The sequence below is a fragment of the Lagopus muta genome, chromosome 4 (genome assembly GCF_023343835.1).
Source record: "Lagopus muta isolate bLagMut1 chromosome 4, bLagMut1 primary, whole genome shotgun sequence".
Taxonomy (NCBI): Eukaryota; Metazoa; Chordata; class Aves; order Galliformes; family Phasianidae; genus Lagopus; species Lagopus muta.
Window position 1 is genome coordinate 17,733,635 of NC_064436.1, and position 24,881 is coordinate 17,758,515.

Below are 24,881 nucleotides of genomic sequence, written 5' to 3' on the forward strand. Positions count from 1 at the left end.
GCATATACCACAAGGTGAGCAGGCTTCCGGAGTTGTTGGCAAGAGTTTGTATGTATGTACAAGATGCAGCTTCTCAAACCACTTTTCAAATTACCGATGAGTTGGAAGGATTTGAAATAAGCCCAGAGGAGAAGAATGGTTGTCTCAGATGTTCTCCCTGTCATATAAGGGGGAGGAATAAATGAGATCTTTCTTCTGTGGATCATTGCTTCCCTTCTGGGAGGGCAGCGAGGGCAGTGCTTTCCACCCAGCTGAAAGGAAACAATCTTCCAGGGAACGACTGTAATGAGATTAGTCAGGGGATCGTTACACTAACAATAATAAATGGAAGAGGGTAAGTGACTGTTTAGTTCAGAATTAAGACATTAAGGGAAAGAAAAATGATCTGGGCACCAAATGACAAAGCGAACAGGTTACTTCATTGCCTATAGACCAGCACCAGAATTCTGAGTGGTAAACAAGAACTGTACATTTAACTCACAAATATAAAGTTGTTCTTTATGATGATCCTCAAATCTGACAGGAAGATTCATGTGGTTGGAGTGCGAACATGTACTGAAAGATAGATGGACAAGGTGGGCAAAAGGGGAAGAAGGATAGGAAGAAGGTGCTATATCAAAATTGAATTAGGTATTTTGGAGGATTTCAGAACTTGAAAGGAATTGATTTCTTGTGGGAAAACATGCTAATGACAGGAACACAGATAATTGTCTCCTCTACTGCATATCTGTAATGTATAAGGGAAAATGTGAGATAAAATAGAAGAATTCGATCTAAATGATTTATGTTTTAAGTCTTGCTCTGCCCATGCTGAAATATCGTAAATGCACCTAAATAAGAGATGGGGGGAAAAAAGGTATATTGGTTGCAATGAAATTACAAATTTCAGGGAGTAAGTGTACACAACTGAGAAGAACAGGAAGTAGGATTTTAGAGTTTTCATAGGAGCTAAAGAAACCTTATTGTCGATGGTACATTATGAGGTGAAATCAATGCTGTTCAAAGTAGTTACACAAAAGAGACAATGAACATTTTTGTATTTTGAGAGAAGTGAGTGTTGGATTTGTATCAGATGATATTTAAATGTTCCATGTTTAAAGCAACTCGGAAAGATGTTAAATGGCAGGTACTAACACCAGCATTTTTAAATCAGTAAATCTGGACTCCCAGATGTTTTAAAACATCTGGCAAAGGTATACCTCTGTACCACTTTTTGCTGATTTGAGTCCCAGAAGGTTGGGCAAGTTTAAGAAAATTTTTATGTAAAGCTTTAAAAACAAAACAAACAAACAAAAAAAAAACACAGAACCTTCAACTGAAGTCTCTCCCATCTTAATATATAGATAAAACAGTGTGAAAGTCTTCAAGAATATAGACAAACTTCACAATTCCAAAATATAGCACTATAAAAGGCACTGTATTGCTTTACATACATGTATATGTGTGTATATGTATGCCTAAAACTTTACTTATCCTCAAAATTGTCAAGAGAAGGAGGGGGAAAGAAAAAGCCCAAGTATGTCTGTGGCATATGGAAAAAATGTGTTGCTGGGAGCTACACCATATCCACACACACAGCAGACATTCAAGAGAGAAATTATTGCTGGAATCTGATAACAGAAGACACTCAAGGAGACTTTTGGTATTGAGAAGGGTAGGATATCCTTGCCCCTTAAGTGGTGTTTGGTGACATATAAAAGACTTGTGTTCAGCAAACTGTAATGCTGTTCAAGTAGGCATATGAAAATGACTATTAGCTTGTATACTGGGAAGATGAATGCACAGATATCAAAAAAGTCTCTGATATTTCTAATTTGAAGACTGTTATGAAATGTGCAATGGCTCCACTAAATTATTTTAGTGCTAGACTGGAGTAAATACCTGCTATTCTAGTGATCTCAAAATTATTTTAATGTTTCATGTGTTTTAAATATTGAAATGAGTTTCACATTTATTTCTAGAAAATTTATATATGAGGATGCATGGTAACTGTTGAGTCATGCCTCAACTACTGATTGAACACCTGGGGAAAGAACTGGATCAGCCCTGGGAGCACAGGTGAAGGCAGTTTACCTGTGTGACTGGAACTGGTGGAGCCAGGCTCCACCTCTCCTAGACCCAGTTTAAGGACTGGCTGACAGTGGGAAAGGTTCTCTGGTTGAAGGTCTCTCTCTTGTGGAGTCTTTCCTGTGAACCTTTTTCTTTAGTGATGGGTGAGCACCTTTGTTTTTTCTTTGTCATGCCATCTGTACACTATTTGCATTGGTTCCTTTGCTGTTACACTCCTGTATCACCTTTCCACTGCGTTAATCTGTCCAATTGTAACAGAGGATATCTTAACAGTGAAAATCCCCATGTCTTTTCTATTTGATAGAGGCTTCTATAATCACTGTAGAGTTTTGAATTTTTGTTGTTGTTGTGTTAGTAGTGGAGTTATCTTGTTTGCTTATTTCATTAAAAAGGCTATCACCCTGCAAACCCTACTGTTTCCAACTGAGGCCCAGTGCTTTCTGTTTAGGGAGTAAAGTCTGAGGGTTTGTTTCAGGTATGAAACAAAATATCTGGTATGTCTTTTCATTAAAACAATAACAATAATAAAACATCATCTGATGAAAACAAGGCATTAGGAAAGAAGTGAAAAGTTATGTGGTGAATAAAAAAGCAAGAGCTGGCTCTTGAACCTGTCTAGACTGTAAAATCTGGCCACCACGCTGCCTCATGCTTATTCCTTTCCCTGCTTGCAATGCCATGCAATCTGCTAATATTTGCAAGGCTAGGGATTGCAGCTACTGATTTACAAGCTTGCTTGGAAGGCATTACCGATTCAAGGAGTTGTATTCTCCGATTGAAGAATATATATAATGTCTGCTGTGGTCAATGGATATTACCTTCAGCACACAATGTAAAATTACAAACTCAGGTTGTGACATGCCAGCTTATATCTCATGGAAATGAATGCACTCTGCACAATTCAAGGAAGAATAGAAAAATATGGGTGAAGAATGAAAAGACAGGAAGAAAAAATGTGTGATGAGGGATTTTTTGAACAACCACCAAGCTGCATTTTTTTCATGGCTGGTAGAAATGGATGCAGGCTTCATTGACTGCAAGGAGTTTATTACTTTTTTCTGTCCCAATTGAATTGAACATCTTCAATTGAAGACAGGAAAGATTTTACATTATCAAGAAAGTGTCCAACAGAACAATAGGGATAGCTAATGCCTCAAAAGATGATGCTTTTGAAGAGCTGTGCTTTGCAGAGCTTTTTAAAGTATAATAGAGCTTAGCCAATCTTTTAAGTTTTGTTTCATGTCACAAAAACAGCAAAAAAATACAAAATGCCTGTATCTTTGTTAATAAAAACTATTCCCTTATACCCACTCTCTGTTAAATGCCCCTTTCATGAAGTAAGCCTGAGATATACATTGATCTGAACTGTTTGCAGCAGAACTCCACAATTTATGTTTGTGCAAATGGAAATTGCAGATGCACAGCGTAATTGATGTGACTGTTCTAACAAGCTAAAGGCTAAGCTGCAGCCAATTCCCGGTCCTTTGTGCTTTTTTCTGAAGGCCGCTAATTCACCCAGTGTGGGCAGGATTTTTGCAAGTAAAAGCAGAGCCAAAATCTGTCCCCAAATAACCTGCCCTATTATTTCTTCACCTCTCTGTTTTAAGCACAATTAAAATCCCTGCTTTCTAGTTCAGTAGTATTAGAGTTTCTCAGCAAAACAGTCTCAATTATCATCTTTTTCACAGTTCCTGAAATTGAAACAAATCTGGCTAAGAGTCCACACACAGAAATTCAGAGCACTACTGACCTCTAGCAGAGACTATATTAGCTTAAATGATGGAAATTTGACAGAGTCATTGGCAACTGAGATATGTTAGAAAAATGAGAGCTTTTGATGGTGGGTATTGGTGATGAATTTTGTTTATGGAAGAATCTAGTCTCTGCAATTTCTATCACACCTTTCACAAAAAGACACTGCAGGAGATACGGTTCTTCTAGTGTTCTTCCTAACCCTTTTTCCTGAAGTCTCTCTTCACACATGGAGTATCTGTGGGTAGGCTGCCAGTATAGCTCTCAACTGCCTTCAGATGTGTCATCTAACAGACCTTTCAAATTCAGGATGTAAAGTAATGATGTTTTATTGATTTTCTGTGTTTGTGTCTCACTGTTTTTAAAAGTACCTTTAAAAAGTTGAAATCATTCAAACCTAAGGGAGAATGACTGACAAAAGATAAATGGTTAACAATCATGGCAGATCACGTAGAGCTACTCAAGCAAGGGCTGTAGTTGAAACAGGCACACTTATCTAACTACAGATCAGTTGCATGTTTTCTCAGCGTTATGAGTGCTAGGCTTCCAAATTATTTGCTTTAGTCATAGTAAAAATAATTGTAGTAAATAACTACTTTAATAATCCATCTATAATCCTGTATTACAGTTTTTAATTTAAACTTTATTGGGGAAGAATGATTTAAAAGGAATTAGAAATCTGTACAGAATTGTGTACGTACATTTTGTCACCTTGTGCCTTTTTGTCTATTCTTTTAGGTCTGACATAATTATGTTACATTGTTTGTGTTGTTTAGACAATGCATTATTTTTCTTGCCTGCTGATAGCTAGTTTGAAACTCCTGGAAGGAAATGAAAATAAACAAAAATTCCTAAGTTCTAGTATAAGCCTATTGTCTGAAGTAGGCCGGCATTAAGTTAGTTTAGGGTTAATGAAGGAGAACTGCATTAGATGAGAGTGGAAGGACTAAAAGTAATTGCTTTCACTGTCACTTCTAAGGTAAATCAGTTTTGGAAAGCTTCAAATGAGATTGCTTTTTTGGTAGCTTAGTTTACTTTAGAAAATATTTTTTTCTGCACATGCAGTCTGTAAATTTTAAAGGCAATTTTAGGTTTTGAAATTATTCTCAGTGTACAACAAAAGTGTCAAGTGAATTGTACTGGAAACTGTAGCCTCAACACGTAATCTACAGGTAGTGGCATTTTGTGTTCCATTAAGCCTTTCTGTGTACTGCAGGGGTATTGAAAGGGACAACTCTAAAGAAGAATACAGCATCTGTGTTTGAGACCTATCCCTTAGCTATACCAAGTATCAGGATTGCTGAGTATTGTTTTTAATTTCAATTTGTCGTGAAAGGAACTCAGTAGTTTTAGGAGTTACTCAGAATACTACAGTAGTAGTCTTTTTGGTGCAGTTAACACTGTGGATGAATTTTGCTATGGGTATGAGGTACAGTAGGATAGGTTTTACGCTCGTCACCAACATAATTGCATGACAGCAGCTAGACCCCTTTGCCATTTTGGGTTTTGAAGCTTTGCTGGCATAGTATAAAAGAAAGCAGCGGAAAGATTGGATGCTCTTCTTGGTGCCTCCTCCCTTGCACTCTGTTTGTGTGTATCTGTCACATGTGTACTCCTAATAAGTATAGGCTGTGATCCATGATTATACATATACATGAAATGTATACTAGATACTGGGAATATTTTCACAAAGCAGAGCCCTAGGTGGTGTGCATAAATGGTACTTTACAGTCAAGAACGGCAACTGTAACTGTAAAGGATCTGTAATTCTTTTTCACAGTAACATTAATGGAAAACCAGCTGTTGCTACTCTCCTGACTGACTTGGTGCTCTTCAGCATGAAGAAACATGTAAATTTATGCTAGGAAAAAAAAGCTATAGAGAATTTTATCTAGAAACCAAACTGGGATGAAGATGTTTCTTAAGGTGAGCTGTCATAGTACAATAAGTCTTGTAGCAAGCAACACAACAGAGCAAGACTGTATGGCATTTGCTCTCCTACTAGATGTCAAATAAATTATACTGTAACAGTAAAGCAATAGCTATAGCTAGTCATTTTGATGGCGAGTCATGCTCTTTAATGTCTTCATCAATGACACTGACAGAGGGATTGAGTGCACCCTCAGCAAATTTGCAGATGACACCAAGCTGTGTAGTGTGGTTGACACACGTAAGGGATGAGATGCCATTTAGAGGAACCTAGACAGGCTTGAGCAGTGGGCATAGGTAAATTTTATGAGGTTCAAAAAAATACAAGTGCATGGTCTTGCACCTGGGTCATCACAACTCTCTAATACCAATAGAAGCTGGGGGATGTTAGGACAGAGCGCAGCCCTGCTCACAGGGACTTAGGGGTATTGGTGGATAGCAAGATGGGCAAGAGCCAGCAATGTCCTCACAGCTCAAACAGTCAAATGTATCCTGGGCTGCATCAAGAGAAACATGACCACGAGGTCAAGGGAAGTTATCCTACTCTACACTGATGACACCTCACCTGGAGTGCTACATCCAGATAGGCTATCCTCAGAACAGGAGAGCTGTGGGCCTGTTGGAGCACATGCATCCAGAGGAGGGCCACAAAAGTGACCTAAGGGGTGGAACACCACAGGCTGAGAGCACTTGGGCTGTTCATCCTGGGGAAGAGGTCTCTAGGGAGACCTGAGAGCAGCTTTTCAGAACTTAACAAATAGCTGTAAGAAAGGAGACCAACTCTTTAGCAAGGCCTATGGTGATAGGACAAGGGGAAATGGTTTCACATTTAGAGGGAGATTTAGGTTGAATATTAGGAAGAATATTTTTTATCATAAGAGTAATGAAGCACTGGAATAGGCTGCCTAGAGATGTGGTGGATGTCCCAGCCTTAGAGACACTCAAAGCCAGGCTGGACCAGGCTCTAAGCAACCTGACCTAGCTGTAGGTACCCCTATTCATTGCCAGGAAGTTAGACTAGGTGACCTTCAAAGGACCTTCAAACACAAACAATTCTATGATTCTATTAAGTTTTGTTTTGTTTTTCACTGGGTGAGTTGGAGGAGGCTACCTATAATGATTTGAGATCATTTTCCCATGCAGCTGCAGCATGAGACCTGCTTTAGAAATGGTTTAAGAAGTATCAGTGCAAAGATTTTTTTGAGCATTGAATTATTTTTCTGTGCTTCTTGTAGTCACATTCAAGCTTTGTCTTCAACTTTCAGTTATTGACTGCTCATACACAAGGTATAAGTGCACATTAGGTTGAACTAAACAACCTGGGAAGGCAACGCTGACTGTCACTTTAAGTCCATTGCTAACAATGATATTGATAAAGAAAAGGTAACAGTGAATGGTGGGGACCATTCCCCATGTGTAAAACTAGACTGTATGAACAAAAGCAAACTCTATTACTGAGGGATCTGTTATAGATTTTACAATTGCTGGCTGAACAGCATCATCAGTTGGAAACTTGAGCTGTGCCCAGGAGGTAGGTGTGTGACTTTCAGTAGTCCTCTCTTTTCTGACACTTCACTTCAATAAAAAACATGAGAACTTAAAATGAGAACTACTCATTAAGCTATAAAATGAAAATGCAAGGATGCCCAGGAGATCATTGGTTTCTCCTCTCATTCTACCCATTTCAACTTAAAACAAAGATTATCTGCAGGGATTAGCACCTGAAAGTTGAAAGGACAAACAGTCTGTTCCAATGAATTGGTAAAACCTCTTTTCATTTGATTGAAAAACATTTTTAAATGAAATATTCCAAAGATATCTCGGAAAACAAGTGTTGTGGAGTGGAGACTTTCTATTAAAAATCGCTTAAAACTTATGCAGGAGACAAAAACAAACAAACAAATCTTTAGGTGTTGAAGCTTATGTTTATCTTTGAAAGTCTTTATATTAAAGCAATAGCTCCTGACCTGATTGGAAGATTCTTGTTTAAGATAATTACATGGCATCTGGGAGATAGAAGAAAATTTATTTCTGACTGCAGAGGGATAATAGATTTTTTTTTTTCTTTCAAAGCTGGAGTTCTTAAAAGGCAAAGATTTGAATATTTATATACTGTAAATATAACTAAATGAAATCAGTTACTGTTTAGCTTGTGGCAGAACTTCATGTTACTGAGGTAGAAAAAAAGCTTCACATTTGTTTGGTGATGCAGAGTCCCCAAGGTGGTGTGTCATATTCTAGAACTGAGTAAATGTCTTGGTAATTTGTGTTCACAACTGAAAATTGCTTCTATTTAGGATAAGAGTAATGGGGAAAAAAATTACAATAAATTTACTTAGTAGGGGGAAAAAAAGGAAGAAGTTTTTACAGAAGTATCAAGTACAAAACACTTGTGGGTGATTGAATCTATAACAAGCTGCGTTGCATATGCATTCTGTTACACAGTCAAGTCATAAGATTTTTGCGTCTGGGAAAACTCCCTGAACATAATGAATACCTTTTAAAGTGATGAGTAGAGAGAGAGAGAGAGAAAGAGAGAAAGAAAGGGTGAATTTCTTCAGCAGTTTACTGGGGATGTTTGGTGCATTCACCTGTCCCACCTAGGCACTTGTTTTGGTACAGCTACTTATACTACAGACAAAATGGATATCTTTAAAAATTCATTTTCTTTAAATCTAAAAATCTGTGTTGCACATTTTTAACTAAAAGAGTGCTCTAAAGATTTTATATTTTGGGAGCAGCTATTTGCATAACATAAAAAGTTTTTCATGGTTTGCTAAAAAGGGCTCTGTCCGCACAGGCTGTAGTGAGCATCTCAGATCTTGTGAGCCACCAAAGCACTGGTAGATTTAACTGCTGCGAATGTTTTGTTTGCATGCCATTTAAATTCTGTGGAAAAGCAACTGTGGGAACACAAAGTAGTTTTGCGCTCTTTTTCAGCACGTGATCTTTTTTCAAGTCCTGGTGGTCTTGAAGCAAGTGGTACACATATGTATGGATCTTATGAGCATCTGTTTGCCTACAGAACTGTGAAAAATAATTGTGTTTTGATGGGTTAGGTTTAACTTTATATTCCACAGAACTCAAGAAAAACTCAAGGCCTGTGTATAAGCTGTCTAAGGAAAGAACATTTTAAGAATTTATTCTTCTCTTTGTTCTGAGATCTTGAAGTTGAGACTTCCATTACTGAATAAGATAGGCAGATGAATTGCAATTAAAGACGCAGTAGCAAAGCAGATTAAATATGATAATGATAGCTGACTGTGATTTTCCTTTACTACTTTCAGTGCGTAGAAAGCATAACTCAAAGATTTTGCTAATTTTATGAAAGCGAGCACCCTGCTGACCCGAGGTCTCCTGCACACAGCTTGAGTAATGAAGATCTGGGTTTCCTTCTGCCAAATTACAACTCTTGCTTTTCCTTCTTTCCCACAGGAGGAGAAGTCCCTTATACAACCCTGGCAACACGACTGGTGATGGGGGCTTGGTGGCTTTTTGCTTTGATTGTCATTTCCTCCTACACAGCAAACCTAGCTGCTTTCCTCACCATCACGCGCATTGAGAACTCTATCCAGTAAGTTGATAAACTGAGGGAAAAGAAGGATGCGTAAATATGTATATGTACATGTGGAAGGGTATGAATGTTCTAGTTAAATGTGAGAAAGGGGAAAAATGTTAACCCTCTCCTCAGTAATTGTTCAGAAGCTAATGAAACAGCATAACAAAGCCTTCAAGTATTCCATAGTACTTCCCCTCTGGAGACACTTTAACATCAGAATTGCTGACTTCTGGCACATACTATTCAGTGGCACATAGACATGCATATGTATGTACACATATCATGTTTTGAAAGAAGTAACTGAGTTTGAGATGACTAGAATATCAGTATCTGAAGTGGAAAAATACAAATTACTGGTATGTGTTTTTAGGCTATGCTTTCTGTTCAAATGCAGTGTACAGTAATGGTACCCTAACTCTTTGAACAAGAGGGACCTAGAGCTTCTTCCAAGTGTGGGGAGCTCAAAGCTGATTCACCTTTTTGCAAAGGCAAATAATGTGGTAATAGGAAAAAAAAAAAAAATCACTGACTGGTTGTCTTCACAACTTCCACTCCAGTGTGCTCTCAGTACAAATCAAACAAGTTGTTCTCTTTTTTTACCCTGTCTTTTGATTCTTTTTCTTCATCCCTCCCAAACACAACTATCTTCATCTTTTTGTGGTATTCTTCCATCCCTTTTTCCCCCAGTCATCTCATCTCTCCACACCATAGAAATCTTTCTAGGTGTCCTGCTCTCTTCTTTTCCTTTTTGTGCTCCAGTTTCTCTCCCTCAACACACAGTGTGCTAAGTTGCTGTAAGTCCCACCACTCACCTAAATCCTTCCTCCTGGGTCAAATCAGAGACTATTAAATACAGAGAAACACCAGTAAGCCAAGCTGTCCAAGGACCAGCTGGTCATTTTTCAATAGAACACTATTCTTGAACACTAATCTTGAGGCTATGCATACCCAGATATGCAAGAGTGACAAACTTAGCCTTTCCCATGAATCCTTCTTTGGGAAAGTACAGTGTGGCTTTAGTAAAGAGGCACTTCTGGCTGTATTTCTTTTTCCAGGAAGATAACAGATTAATACTCCATCTCAACACTGATTTTAAGGGAAACTCAGTTTCCTCACTCCAGTTGTTGAATCAACCTCTTACCCTCTTTGTCTCATCACTTAAGTTCTTGATACCTAACCTTCAGCTGTTTCCAGTCTCTTTGAAATGCTCCCGATACAGTGTGAGACACTGATGTAGACTGGGCGGCAACGTGAGTTTTTGTGCAAGCAAAATAAATGAAGATGCATTCTGTCATTCAGATTTTCCTTATGAATATGTAATCTTCTGCATCCTCCTTTGAAGCTATTTCTCCTATGGTTTTGAAGTAGTCTAAAAAAATAATGCTTAAATTGCTGTGAGAATTATCTGAGGTTTTTCATCGTGTGTAAATATGTATTAAATATATCCAAACTATAATTTAATATATCTTCAGCATTTTAGTTTTATTTAGTTTATTATGATGTCACTAGAAAACCCCCAGTGGAATTCTGAGATGATTATATACAGTTGTGACTACATTGGTGTTTGTGCTGTGTTATTTATGGGCAAAGTCACTGATAATGTTTTATTCAGTAGAAAATGTTGCAGCTGGAAAGCTTCTGAAGCGAAAGAACAGAAACATTTATCAAAGTGCTTGTAGCTTAGAAATAGAGTAATTAGATGTGTTAAGTATCCATTAGGGAATGAAGTTATCCTAACTATGATGGGAGTGTAAAACTTTAGTTTACAAAACTGCTGAAATTGGAACTCAAACCGACACATAACAGAGAAGATGTTTGTTTACCATGCTGAATTACTGCAAAGTGAGAAACATGAATAAGCAACAGAGAAAAAGGCTGATGCTCTATTTTTTTTTTTAAACAGATCAAATTGTACCTTGGGGAACTTAGAGGGCCAGAATGGGAATGAGCTTAAGCATCCAAAGAAAATAAACCAGATTTTGCTCATAGTACATGCTATTCAGTCAGCTTCTGGAAAAAAAAAAAAAAAAAAAAAAAACAAAAAAACACCACGAAAGAGATTGAAGTCAGTGGGTTTGTGCAGATGTAGCAAGTAGTTAATGGGTTTTCATTTCAGATTTCTAGCTAGCACCAGCTATGACAGCATGTTGTCCTTGTGATATCTTTTATGAAGGAAAGGAGGACTTGAACAGCCCACAGCACGCTTCATTTCCATGAAATATTTCAGCAGTTACTGCATTTCAGCTTTTGGATATGTAGCCAGCTTTTGTATGGAACTCTTTCCTCTTTTGGCTGTTATTGTGATGGGGCCACTTTTCCTAGTCAGAGCCTAAAGAGTATCCAGAAGCTTATTTTAAGAAAAGCACACATAATGTTATTAGGCAATGCACCAGGAAGGACTCTTTCCCCGGAGGATATCAAAGTAGCTCTTTGCTGTGTAACTTCATTTGTGACTGGAGGAATTGTTATCTGTTCCACTGATAAATTTGAGCTAAATTAGTTACAGTTTGTAAATTGTGGTTTCCAAATAAATGTTGACTCTTAATACCATTAGCAACAGTAACGATAATACTAGTGGTAAGGATTGGGAATATAGGGATGCAAGTAATGAAGAATTTCCTAGTGCATCTTTTATTCACACATGATCCACGTTTCAGACCTTATTTAAATCAAGACAGACATTGTTTGGTATTTCAAATGCCAAAGCATTGTGGCAGTGAAGAAAAGTGTAATTTTGATATTTCTTAGATCTTTAGATTGCTGTCTGAAATGTAACATGAGTGAATGATAATCAAGAGTAGTTTCTCAGCAAGTGCCAAATAAGTTTGGAGGACTCAAGCTATTTCTTCTAGATGAAGATGCTGTGAATTTCATCACCAAGCCACTATTTTCCATTATAGTGTTTTTGTCATTCAATTCTGATGCAACTCAAGAGTCCACTGGCAGAGAAACAGGCTGCGCTCATTCTGTACTGCTTCCTTTGGTAAGGTAAGCTGTCACCACTATCCCAAAGGCATTGAAACTGCGAAGAGAAATTGGGGCTCAGAGAAGCCAAAGGATTTGTTGTAAGAAAGGATGGGATTAGGTTCAGGTTTAGTTTTAAATCTAGCCCACTGCTGAAGATGAGGAAGTTTGATTAAGATGTATGATTGCACGTGGTACAGGAAGAGTCTGTATCTTCTGTAAAATAGGAAGTTCATGTTGTGTTCTCGAAGACACAGGTTGTACATCCCGTTTGATAAGTGAGACCTCCACCTCTAAATAGTAGAACCGTGGCAGTAAAGCTTGCCTTCGGTCATGCTTACATTGCCTAGTAATTCTCACAACTTTCCTGAACCACAATTTACTGAGCTAAGATGTCTCCAAGGCTCAAAAGGCTCCACGTGATGGCCTGCATATTTTCAGCAAAGGGTGTTACACAAGAATGCTGTAATTGAAGTAGGCATTTCCTTGCTCAGAAAAACAATGTTCCTTAATCTCTCCTTCTGCATGGTTCACCCAGATCTCTAAACTGCCTAGCAAGTGATGTTTTTAGTTTCTGACACAGATGTCACTGCCAACAATCAAAAACCTCTTGGCTTCCTGTGTCCTTTTTCCTAGGGTCACCTATGAATTAAACCTGAATGTAATAGGAAAAGAAAGAAGAAAAATGCACACTTTATTAGCAAATGAGCACTTGCACCTAAGCAATGAAAAAATAAACTAAAATTTAATGATGAGTTCCTTGCAGAGAGTGCTGTGAAGTAGTCAACGCTAGTAACAGCCAGCCTAAAACAAGCTATAACCCAGGTCTACAAAGAAATTTTCATGCCCAAGCCTCTGACTTCAGTAAGATGTAATCATATAAAAAGGAATTTAGTTAACCCTCTGTGAAAATGACCTTTCATTTTTCTACATTTTCACCGTTTTGTTTGCTTTTTGTTTTACAAACACCTTTAGCTAACATGCATGAACAACATATTATCAATTCTCTGTCTAGAATGAGTTTATGGAAGAGGATATGCCTAGGGAAAATAAACTTAAGTAAAACTCAATGTGAAAATATTTTTCTGTGAGCTTAAAGCAGAGACAGGTTTTTTTAGTAAAGAAGTATTTAATCTGTAGTGAATTGATTTCTACTGCTTGATTAAGGTGCAGAAAAATCAAACTCAACAAACGCTGTAAAATACACAACTGCTGTTAATTCATCCTCAACTCAATTCATCCTCAGAATAGCCTTGCATTGTTAATCGGTATAGGATAATGTTTGTATTGGCTCAGTAATTACAATTAGAGAAAATATAACAAAGACCACATAATATTTTTCCCCCAAAATGCTTCATGACTGATAATCAAAAATAAACTCAACTGTAGCTTGTGTATTGCACTGATTGGTCATTTACTTTTAAGTAGAATTTGTATAAATGCAAGCTTAGGTACAGATGTTTAGCTTCATAGCAATTTTTCAAATTCTACTTTTTACTAGATTTTAAACACTCCTGCTACTGTATGCGTGGATAGGCAGCAGTTGGTAGAGTTATCTTTAACTGGTATCAGATTACCCAGGAAGGGCAGTAATAAACTCAGTAATAATGGAATAGCTTATTCTTTCTGAAGATCATGGCTCACTGGAAATCTGAAAGGAGGTGGCCTCCAAGTAGGTATGCTTCTCCTTTTGTTGCCAGCCCTTAAATGAAGTTAGGAAGGAATGGATCCTGGATTCACCCCTTCCCATTGCCCAAGGGAATTGCTTGCACATGTGCTCCCAAGGCTGGTCATGCCCCTTTATCAGGTCATGACCTGACAGTTTCTGCATCATACTGCTTTGAAATAAGAAATCCAAACAGAGAATTTCTTAAAATGTGAGCTTGTAATACCCTTACATATCTTACATCTACTTTGCTTTGCAGATGTTTGAACTGAAATCGGTAAAACTACTGCAAAATTAAATCCTCAGCTGAAGCAGATAATGCTGCATCAGAGAATAATCAGTATGAATAAATACATCACTTTAACTAGAATTTTTTCCTTACTGAGGTCTCATCTGGCAATTGTGTGTTCAAGCTGTAATACATTGAGACTTAGCATTTGACACCACTAAGTGTAGTTGTCTGAACAGAAAATGAGTTGTTTAATCCAGGAATAAAGGTACATCAAGCAATGTGTAACCTGCAAACCAGGCTGGAGGCAAAAGAAAAATCTTTCTCTTAGGAAGGAACCTCTATGGTTTAATAATTTTACTGGTTCTGTCAAGGTTTGCTGCTTTTCTTTGTTTTGCAATAACTTGGCTGCTAGGTTGTGAATGTCGTTGTGGAAGTCTGTGGAGATGTTGGTTATTAAAACTCACTTTCTGAAATAGGTCATACATATTATGATCCCACTGGGCATGTTTGTGTGAGGGGATGTAGTCAATGGTGTGATAAGTCTTTTCCCTGTCTGCAGCTTGTCTGCACAGCAGTGAGCACACCGGCATTTCAGAGTCTGCAAACCTTTTTCACTCCTCAGCATAGGACTGAGTGAACCAGTGAGTGGAATTTTCAGCTGGCCTCAGTATTTTTCGCATTTGTAGAGTTTAAACCCATCTTACTGTCATCTACCTACTGTTATTTTCTCAGTGTAGAGCGTTGCCTACAATGTGCAAAGCTGAGGAACAGGGAAGTTGAAAGGCATCCTTTGTTTTAGTATAGAACACCAAGTAGTGAAGAGCTGCAGGCTGTAGTTAATGCCAGAATAGACAGCTAGGATGCACCTTCTTGAAGGCGTCAACATAATCATCCCTGTTATTTCTCTGCTGGTGATCCATTTGGGTGTGATGGCACTCTCACTTCTTTCTCCATGATAAAATGAGAACTCCTCCATGCTTTTCTGTAGTACCCCTCTGGACCAGCTGCTTATGTCTAGCATTTTTTCCCCACATGAAAATAGTAAGGTTGCTTTTACAGCTGCTAGATATAGAGAGGAGCTCTTTTTCCTTTTGTGCTGTTTGTGGCAGCAGTTATATGTATCATTTATATACCTGTTAGCAATTATATTTCAGAAAAACGTTTGTTGCTTGTTACAGTAGATATTATGTAGCTATACAGAGTCCAGTAATGATTGCAGTTTTGCTAGATGGTGGTGTTAGGAACTGGGGACTCAATAAATACTTTCTGTTTACTTTTCTAGTAATATGTATGACAAATAACACAACAATTACCAGACATTACAATATGTATCCTGTGACAGATTGTTGCACTTCTGAGCACTGTCAGGAGATACAGAAGCATATTGGCAGTGGCAGCACTGATAAAGAATGGATGAATATAGCATCTTGCATTAGTCTAGTGCCTTTTGTCAGTGATGCTTTTGACAGCCTATAAATGCAATTGTGATGCACCTTCTTTTTACACAACACTTTGTGTAATGGTGAAACTAAGTATTTCTCAGCAAGGCATGCTTCTATCTACTGGAATGCCTTTTTGCAGAGCTGTTGCCCAGACAGCCACGTCCCAGAGTGGGTTGCTGCAGAACATTATTCCTACCACAGTTCAGGGCTTTGCATTTCTTGCTGAATTTCAGTGTTCCTGTTTGCCTCTTCCTCCAGTTTTTTCTAGGTTCATCTGAATGGAGGTTTTGTCCTTGAGGTGCCTAAGTCATGCTGCCTGCAACCTGGTAACAGGGTGCTTCCTCACCTCTTCCAGGATATTGATAGAGATAAATTCCCTTGTACTTGTGATACTTGTAACTGGATTCCAGGTGTGATACAACCCCCTAACTACTACTATTTGAGCATGATCATCCAGTCGGGAACTCACAGAAACACTGAGTTGTAGGTCCTTAAATAGCCTCAATCCCCCTGCTAATGCAGATTCCCTACTAAAGTAGGTTGTGCAGGAAAGCATCCAGATGGATCTTGAGTATCTCCAGAGACTCCACAGACTCTCAGACTGAGCAGCCTAATTCAGTGCTCTGACGTCCTCAAAATAAGTTTTTCCTCATGTCATACAGAACTTACTGTGTCCCCTTTTGTCCTGTCACAAGATACCACTGAAAAGAGCCTGGCCCCATCCACATGGCACCACCCTTTAGGTATTATTTCTTCTCCAGGTGGAGCAGTCCCAGATCTTACAGCCATTCCTCATAAGGGAGATGCCCCAAGCCTCTCGTCATCTTTGTCACCATGGCAGTGGCCTCTCTTAGGAACTGCTTGTATTTCTTGAACTGAGGAGCCTGGTACTTTAAGTGGTATTCCAGGTACAGCCTCACCAGCGTACAGTAGAGAGGGAGGATAACCTCCCTCATCCTGCTGCTGGCCATGATCCCTTTAGTGAATGCCAGAATAGCACTGATTGGTCGCAGAAGCACACTGCTGGCTCATGGCCAGCCTGTTTGCTACCCAGACAACTACGTCCTTCTCTGCAGAGCTCCTTTACCTAACCTGTACCGATGCATGCAATTATTCCTCCCTGGGTGTGAGATTTTACTTTTGCCCTTGCAGAACCTTCTAATGTTCCTCTCTTCCCAACCTCCGGGTCTCACTGAATGGCAGCACAGCCTTTTGGTGTGTCAGCCACTCCTTCTAGCTTTGTACCTTCAGCCATTTGATTTTTCCGCATTGCCAGGCCTAATAACATAAATTAGATATAACAATATTTTGGGAGACAGTACTGAATGCTGGCTAAACTTAAGGTAATTTGCAGCCATTGTGCTGGTCTTGTCCGCAAACTCATTCATTTTATTAAAGGAGAGGGCAATCCAGTTGGTTAAGCCTGAGTAAGCCCTAGTAAACCTGTGTCAGCTTTTTTTCCTGCATACGCTCAGAAACGTGCTTCAAGAGAACCTCACTCCATGTTGTCGGTTGGAAATTGAATCAAGGCTGAGCTGCCTTAGTTCCCTAAATCACACTTTTGATCATTTTTGAAGACGGTCTGGTTATGTCCTTTTTCCAAGATGAGGGGGATGGATCTCCCTCAGTCTCAATTGCATTTTTAAGGTGATAGTGAGCAGTCTTGCAAGAAATAAGGTCTGCTCTCCCAGTGCACTTTGTGAAACCGCTCAGGTCCCACGGACTTCTATGTCAAGTGCTCCCAAGCAATCCCTACCTAAATTCCTTCCTTCTTACCTGTCCATACTTCCCCCTTCTTTATATTGTCTGATGAAGACCTCTTAAAATCTTTTGATTTTTTTCTAGTAATTTTTAAGATGAATGTTGTTTTCCCTGAAGAAACCTACCTAATGACTATCTTTAAATTTTATTTGTTTTGTTTTCATCCATTTGTCTAGTATTTTGTTTATGAGTAAATTTGTCTGCTAGCAAATAATTTAGGAATCTCCTGACACATTAGACTACCGTAGTCTCCCATTTTTGTTTTTTTTTTTCTTTTCCTCAGAAAAGGGCAAATCTCAGTTATGTAGTAAGAGACCAATATGTGCAGCTTCAGTAAAAGCCTCATCTCACAGCTGTTTTGATCTCATTTGATAATCCTGTACGTGTACTGATTCTTTACCATTTTCCTGTTGCTTGTGTTCTTGAAGTGGAATGCCCTCTTGTTGGAGACAGAGGAGAGGATTTTAGATTTTTAAATAGATTTTTAATTTTTTTAATTTATCCCTCTCTCATATTTGCTATATGTTATCTATTAAGAATTTACCTCTTGTTCAATGCTTTTCTTTGCCTATATATCTGAATTTTAAAGGATTTCTCTTTGACTCAGCGAACCTCTAAAACCTTTCCATTGGTCTCTATTGATTTCTTCCTTCTTTTCTTCCTTTCTGTTGTGCTCAGTGGTGTACATATCCTTCAAGATGTGTTGTCTTTGGTGTCATTTCTGGGACATTTAAGAATTCATATTTTTTCCCCTATGCAATATCCTTTTTCTAGCCTCTGAATTTACTTGTTTCAAAAATGCATCTTGGATTTTAATGAATTTCCTACCATTGACTTTGCATTTTCTGCATCTGCAAAGAGCTTTTACAATTTGCTATAACTTGCTTTAAGACAGCACTCAGATCCTTGATTTGTCTTTAGGTGTCATCCATTAGATTTGTGCAGTTTATACAAAGTTAATTTGTACCAGGAAAGCTGTAATGGATTTTAGGCACTAGATGTATTGTAATAGTTATTTTGAAATGCCATTTAAGAAACAAAGGTATGGGAGAGTAATTCTGTAGGGCAGAAAAATAAAGGCCAGGAGGTAAGGAGACTTAAAAGACTGTGAAGTCTTTTATATATATATATATATTATATATTATATATTATATATATATATTATATTATATATATATATTATTATATTATATTATATTATATATTATTATATTATATTATATATATTATATATATATATATTATATATATATATATATATATATATTTTTTTTTTTTAAGGACAAAGCAAGGTTGACAAAGTTGTATTTGAGGTGTTTTAGAAGCTTCTAAACTGGTTAATATTTTTCTGTTTGTAGGGAACAAATGAGACTACATAACATGTAAAGTAGTGCAAATCTATCAGAGTAACGTGAACCACAATAGAGAGGCATTTCATGAAACTGTAGGAGAAATCATCTCATTGCTGAAAATTGTATAGGATGCAATCTGCTCTGTGTGGCGGGTGCATTGTTCAGCACAGGAATTGCACCAAAAAGCTCTTCTTTGCCACATGAACTGGTAGCTCAGAAAGCTGTTTTTGGTGAGTGTAGCCGTTAAGAGAATTTAACACAGTTAATCTGCTACGTTTGGCTGGAGAGACTGCAACACTTCTTTCTCCCCTTTGCCCCTGTTGTTCTCTTTTCACTCATTTTCATTTTTTCCACCCCTTCCTTTCATTTCATATTCCTTTTTGTATTTTTAAACCACAAAAATGCTCAGACTCAGGTCGTCTTTAAAAAAAAAAAAAAAAAAAAGAAAGAAACTGGCTTCACAGCCATTTTTTTTATACATTGCCTTTTTCTTGCCTGCAGTATCTTTCTGTTGAAAACGTAGCTTTAAGTCTCCTATGTCTCTTTTCTGTACCAACAATTAAGGTCTCTCCAGGATCTCTCAAGGCAGACGGATATTCCTTATGGCACTGTCTTGGACTCTGCAGTCTATGAACACGTTCGAGTGAAAGGGATGAATCCTTTTGAGAGGGACAGCATGTATTCCCAAATGTGGCGGATGATTAACAGAAGTAACGGTTCAGAGAACAATGTCTTGGAGTCGACTGCAGGCATTCAGAAGGTATTGTTGTGACTTGCTTCTTCTTTTCATTTGGAGACTCACTTGTAAACACCAGGTTTGCTTAGTTGTTGCTTTTAACTGTTAGGGGTGAACTGGCATCCAGATAATGATTATGCCCTGTACCAATTTTTGCAAGCCCATTGTATCAGCATAGGGGATTTGGACTTCTCAGTGAGGTAACTTGTTTTCAACTAAGTTTTAAAATTTAAGTACTCAGAGTGTTCACTCTGAAAAGGATTTATAGGTAGGAGAGATGAAAGCATTTGTCAGGATGCAAAATGAGTATAGGATCACTGGACTGCTAATGCCAGAAGATGCATGGCAATGTACTGTACAAAGTTTAAAGCACTTTTGATACAAGACATTGATTAACTTCTGTACGCTTCCAACACTGAAAATCTTGACTTTCTGTTAAGTCTGAATCGCATATGTTTCAAGAGAGGAGGGTAGAACAAAATGATCAACAAATTTTATAATGCTTTTAACTGAGGAAACATAATTTGAGTCAATCTTTGTGGGAACATTGGTGAATGTAACGTTTCCCTCCCTTGCTTTCGATTAACAGCTAGTGCATTTATAAGAACAGTAGTTCACGAAGCAGGTCATTGTAAGTGAATAGTGGTTAATGGGTGTCAAAGTGTAAACTTTTATCCCTACCATTATGTCTTCCCATTAAGTTTTAAAATCAAACTTGTCAATACTGTGTTTTGCAGATTTTATTTTGAATTTGAAAATGTGTTGATTATTCAGGACAAATATCCATGAAGTTGTACTTAATCTAAAGTTTGATTTAAAGACTTCTAAAGACAGGAGCAAACCCTGTGTTTCATTTTCACTGGAATCCATTTGCCAGGGCAACATGTAATTTCTGTGTTTTGACACAACACAAACACTCAAAAGAAAATGCTGTGTTCAAAAGAATGATTGAAACACTGTTTATCTCTTGGTAATAAAGGAACCACAAAGGAACAAAGGTGGTTTGGAGTTTTAACAATCACTAGTTCACTCTGTATAACTGGTATCATATTTTCTGGTTTGAAGGACAAAATGATATGAGTGAGTGGGAAGCTGCGCTTTTGAAACTCCTTTAGAAAAAGGCGTAAGCTGAGAAAACAAGAAAAAAAAAAGACAACAGTCTGAAGATTTGTTGGCTGGATAAAATTGCTTTTTTTTTTTTTTTTTTAAGAATACACATTTTAGCTCAGTTTACAAAGAACTGGTAGAGATAGGATTTTCCTCTTGTATTATAAGAACTTCCTGGTTTCCTTCCCAGATTACACTAGAGGGTTCAGGAGAATCAAAAACCAGAGCACACTAAGCATAGCACTCAATACAGTCAGCAGTGTGTTGACAAATTGCTTTTACCTGGAGAAACAACAGATATATCATACTGGAAAGTAATTCTGGATTATAATCTTTGATTTCTAATTCCTGGAAATGTGGCAGTTGCTGTCTTAAAACCTACACCATCAAAACTGTCTGGGTTTTGTTGGGTTTCCATTTTTCTGCTTCCCGAGAATAAACACTTGCAAGTGATGTCAAACAACCAAACTGCAGTATGTGAGCAAGCCAGACACACTCCAATTTTAAAATACCTAAGGGCTTGATTCCAAAGAATATACATATCCACCTATGTGTGTGCAGTTTCTCTCCTCCTTTTCCCTTACAGGAAGAACAAAGATAAAGGTTATCCGCCAACTGCTGTTCACATGAAAGCTTTTGGGAGATCATATTTGGATTGCTCAGGAAGAAAGTTCTGTTGATTTACAAGCAAACACAAGAAATACCACTGAAGCTGTCCCTTTCAGGAATCATTTGAGATACTTCTCCCTCAGCTGGAAGATGAATGTGATGATAAAAGCTACTCTTAGGCATGGGAAATTAGAGTAGAGTGGAATGGAGCAGTTAGGTTGAAAGGGACTTTGAAAGATTACCTAGTGCAACTACCCATCCTCTTCAGGGCTAACCAACAGTTAAAACTGTGTTACTGAAGGCATTATACAAGTGACTCTCAAATGCTGCCAGGCATGGGGCATCAACCATCTCCCTAGGAAGCCTGTTCCAGTGCTTGACCAGCTTTATGGGTGGTATCCTTTACAAAAGATAATTGATAAAAGGCAGGGACTATGATCTGTGGAATAGCTTGAAAGACAACATTTTACAGGAAGGAATTGGTGGGTCCTCTCTGCTTATATATATACTTTGTAATGCTTTTCGGAGCTTCGAATGAATTTAACAGGCTGCACTGGGGCCACTAACACAACCAGATTATAGTTCTGGACAAAACGAACCACTGGGTGTCCCTTTGTGCTTTGTTAACCAATATGAAAGCATCACATAACAGTGGGATGTCCAGGCCCTGCTGCACTCTCTCTGAAGTGAACAGAGTTTACCCATCACAAGATGACATGTTTAGACAGTCAGGCATCAGGATATAAAAAGGCTTAACCAAGCATTTTTTTTATATCTTCAAATCCCACTGTTTTATCTCATTTGTGTTCTTGAAATATTTGGAGGAAAGTAGCAGTAGAATGTATCTTTAAACAGGAGGAGGGGGATCAAATGCTGATGTATTCAGCGTATTATTTCTTGCTCAGCAAGAAGATGCATTTGCTGGGCCAGAGACTTCATGGAGAAGTCGGTGCCTGTGAGAGCAAGTCGTAGTCACCTGTGCAAGTGAGAGCAAGTTGTAGCCCAAAGACAATGATTATAAAATCCCATTTTGCAACGGAATGTCTGCAGCATTGACTTGTTTTTCCTGGTGGGAGGGTAAGGCAGGGAAGAAAAAAAGGATGGGAAAATTGTGCTAATTTAAGTTTCTGATGTTTGATATATATTGCTTCTGTCCTTCTCATAAATGAAATGCATACACATCATTGAGCATCCACGTGAACAGCAGTTTACACATGTATATCAGGTCCTGTTAGACAGCAGCTGGTTGGATTTACCTTGAAAGGACAGCAGTTTTGAATACCTCAAACTGGAGAAAGCCTGAAGAGTACAGGCACTTTTCTAATTTCTGTAGGTTATTGTCTCTTCTTTTCTCAAAGGAAAACAAAAAGCAGTTGAAGATCTATATCAGAGCAAGAGAAGCATTCAGCTGTTGGCCTTCCTGCTTTGTGAAATCAAAACAGTTGGAGAGTTATCTGTATTCCTGTATATGCTTGGATTATTCCAGAATAGTCACTTTTGTCTCCTTTTATTTTTTTCCTTTATTATTCCTAAGTATTTCATGTATCTCAAATTGATTTTCCTTTTTTTGCATAGGTTACAAAATATACATCCCGTTCCGTCAAAGGAATCTCGATTTTCAGGGAAGTTATTTATTCAGAGGGGATTTACCAAGGCCTAAGTCATGCCTGCTTAAACATTCATTGAGGACTCCAAGAAAATCATTTAGGCTTAAACATATCACATTACATACCTCTTTATGTCTTCTTAAAAAGCACATTACCCTGCTTAATCCTTTACAAGCACCACAGGCTTTCCTATCCTTGGAACTATTCCCATTTAAAATATAATGAAGTGCTTCCATTGTGCCCCTGTCTGCTCTTTCTTCCCTAGAGTATAATAGTACCTAATGCCCTATCCTTCCCACCTCATTCCTCTGAACAAGACACTGTAGCCTACAGCATCTCCATTTTTCTCAGCAGTATAAAGTGGAAAATTCCTCTCCCAGGCTGCATAGGCAGAATCAAAATGCATTTGTAACCTCAGTCTGTTTAACTCTGTGTGCAAAATATGTAGCTTGTAGGAAACTTGAGGATGACTGCCAGGATAATTAATGTTTTTTGGATGGTGCAATACAATACAAACTCATTTTACTCTCTCAATTCCAGTGCATTCATATTTCCTCCCTAAAACTGATCACAATATCAAAAGAAATTTAGTCTTGATATTTTCATTTTCCTGTCATTTTACCTGTATTGGAAACATGCGAACAATTGCTGAGGCTTTTCATTTTTCCAGGATGACAGTTTTACATTCCTGAGAATATTCTTAACAGTAATAACATTATTGTTTAAACTACTTATGAATAGGCCATAACAAAGCTTTTCTGAGGTGATTTTTCTGGGGAGGAAATGAGTAATAATAATTTGCATATCTGTGCTAGAACAAATTATCAGTGACTGGGACACAGTTATTCTTCCTTTGCAACAGTAATGGCATCTGTTGATGGGGCAGAAAACTCCTAAACTAGGTAATTAATCTGATTTATTTACCAACTTGCCATTGAAATTGTCATTCTGGTAGCAGATACGCTCATTATATTACAGAGGGACCTAGTTAATATTTTCAAGTCCGATGTTATGGACATCTCTGACAATGCAGCTAGCCAGTAAAAGAACATCAAAAACAGGAGATAGCCAAGCAGACTTTTTAGATATTGAACCCATACTGTAGTTCTGTAGTGGAACGAATAAGAAATGAAAAAGGCAAGAGCACATAAAAATGCTGGTACTGCACTCCAATCTCCTGTATGTTTTCTCTCCAAAGGGATCAGCTGCATTGCAAAGTTTTGGGTTAGGAAACTAATTATCAACATATACGCTGGTTTCTCTCTGCCTCTGGAGGTGATTCTTCTTGGACAGATGAGATGTTCTGTTGCTTCTGCACCAGTAATAATGTTCAGGAGTATCCTTAAGACATTGATGTTTCAGCCCCTCAGCTGAGGGTGCAATGTGTTTATTTTGCAATTGCCTTTTCCCTTATGGTCTGTGGTTTGGAGCTGACAGGTGCTTAGGGGTACCAAACTCACCTGCCATCCTTGCTTTGATTGGTCACAGATGGTCTGTCTCTGTCTTATTTGTGGTATTGCAGCCTCTTCCTGGAAAGCAAGTCTCAACTCCAAGTCTGAGCCCAATTTACCATCAGTGTGCTGTTAATAATGACAGGATGAATGCACGATCCTCTGGCACTGTGATGGTCAAAGTACCATAGCTTGTCAGTGTGTCAGTTTAAGGTGGGAGTGGGTTATATTTCCTTGCAAAACACTTTTCTAACAAGCTTATCACAACTTGCGTAAGCCTAAAGAACAACCAGCCTGGAGAATGATTTTCTTCTGCAATCCTGTGTATCTTTGCTCTTGTATCTAGTGCTTAAACAAACGTACAACAGTGAAAAAAAAATGCAGATTACTAAATATCTGGCCAGAAAGCACTGGAAATGTAGTATGAACTTACCTTCAGGTGTTATCAAAAGGCTGTTAGATATCTGAATTAGCCTGGGATCAGGGTGTTTGGGATGTTTAATAACTGAACTGTGATGGTTAACAGAGCACAAGGAGGATTCTGGATTTAGTTTCAAAAGTGAAATGTAAAGCCTCTCGTTGCCTCATTTTATCAGTATTTAAGGTGGGCTCAGCAAAAGGCTTCCTTTACCTCATGAATATTC

At 38.1% G+C, this 24,881-nt stretch overlaps 1 protein-coding gene across 6 annotated transcripts in view; it reads left to right on the plus strand.

Annotated features, from left to right (window-relative positions):
* Window positions 1-24,881, plus strand: part of GRID2 (glutamate ionotropic receptor delta type subunit 2) — a 693,845-nt gene that overhangs the window by 586,678 nt on the left and 82,286 nt on the right. For 3 of the 6 annotated variants that reach the window (XR_007376242.1, XM_048941590.1, XM_048941591.1), the window contains 2 exons: window positions 9,187-9,325; window positions 19,292-19,487. Coding sequence is in view for 5 of the 6 variants with exons in the window: in XM_048941590.1 (XP_048797547.1) it covers window positions 9,187-9,325; window positions 19,292-19,487 (335 nt within the window). In the remaining variant the exon portion in view is untranslated. Of the gene's footprint in view, window positions 1-9,186; window positions 9,326-19,291; window positions 19,488-21,156; window positions 22,726-22,754; window positions 23,957-23,984; window positions 24,246-24,881 lie in introns of those variants that run through there. The other 3 variants (XM_048941593.1, XM_048941592.1, XM_048941594.1) reach the window with 3 other exon arrangements.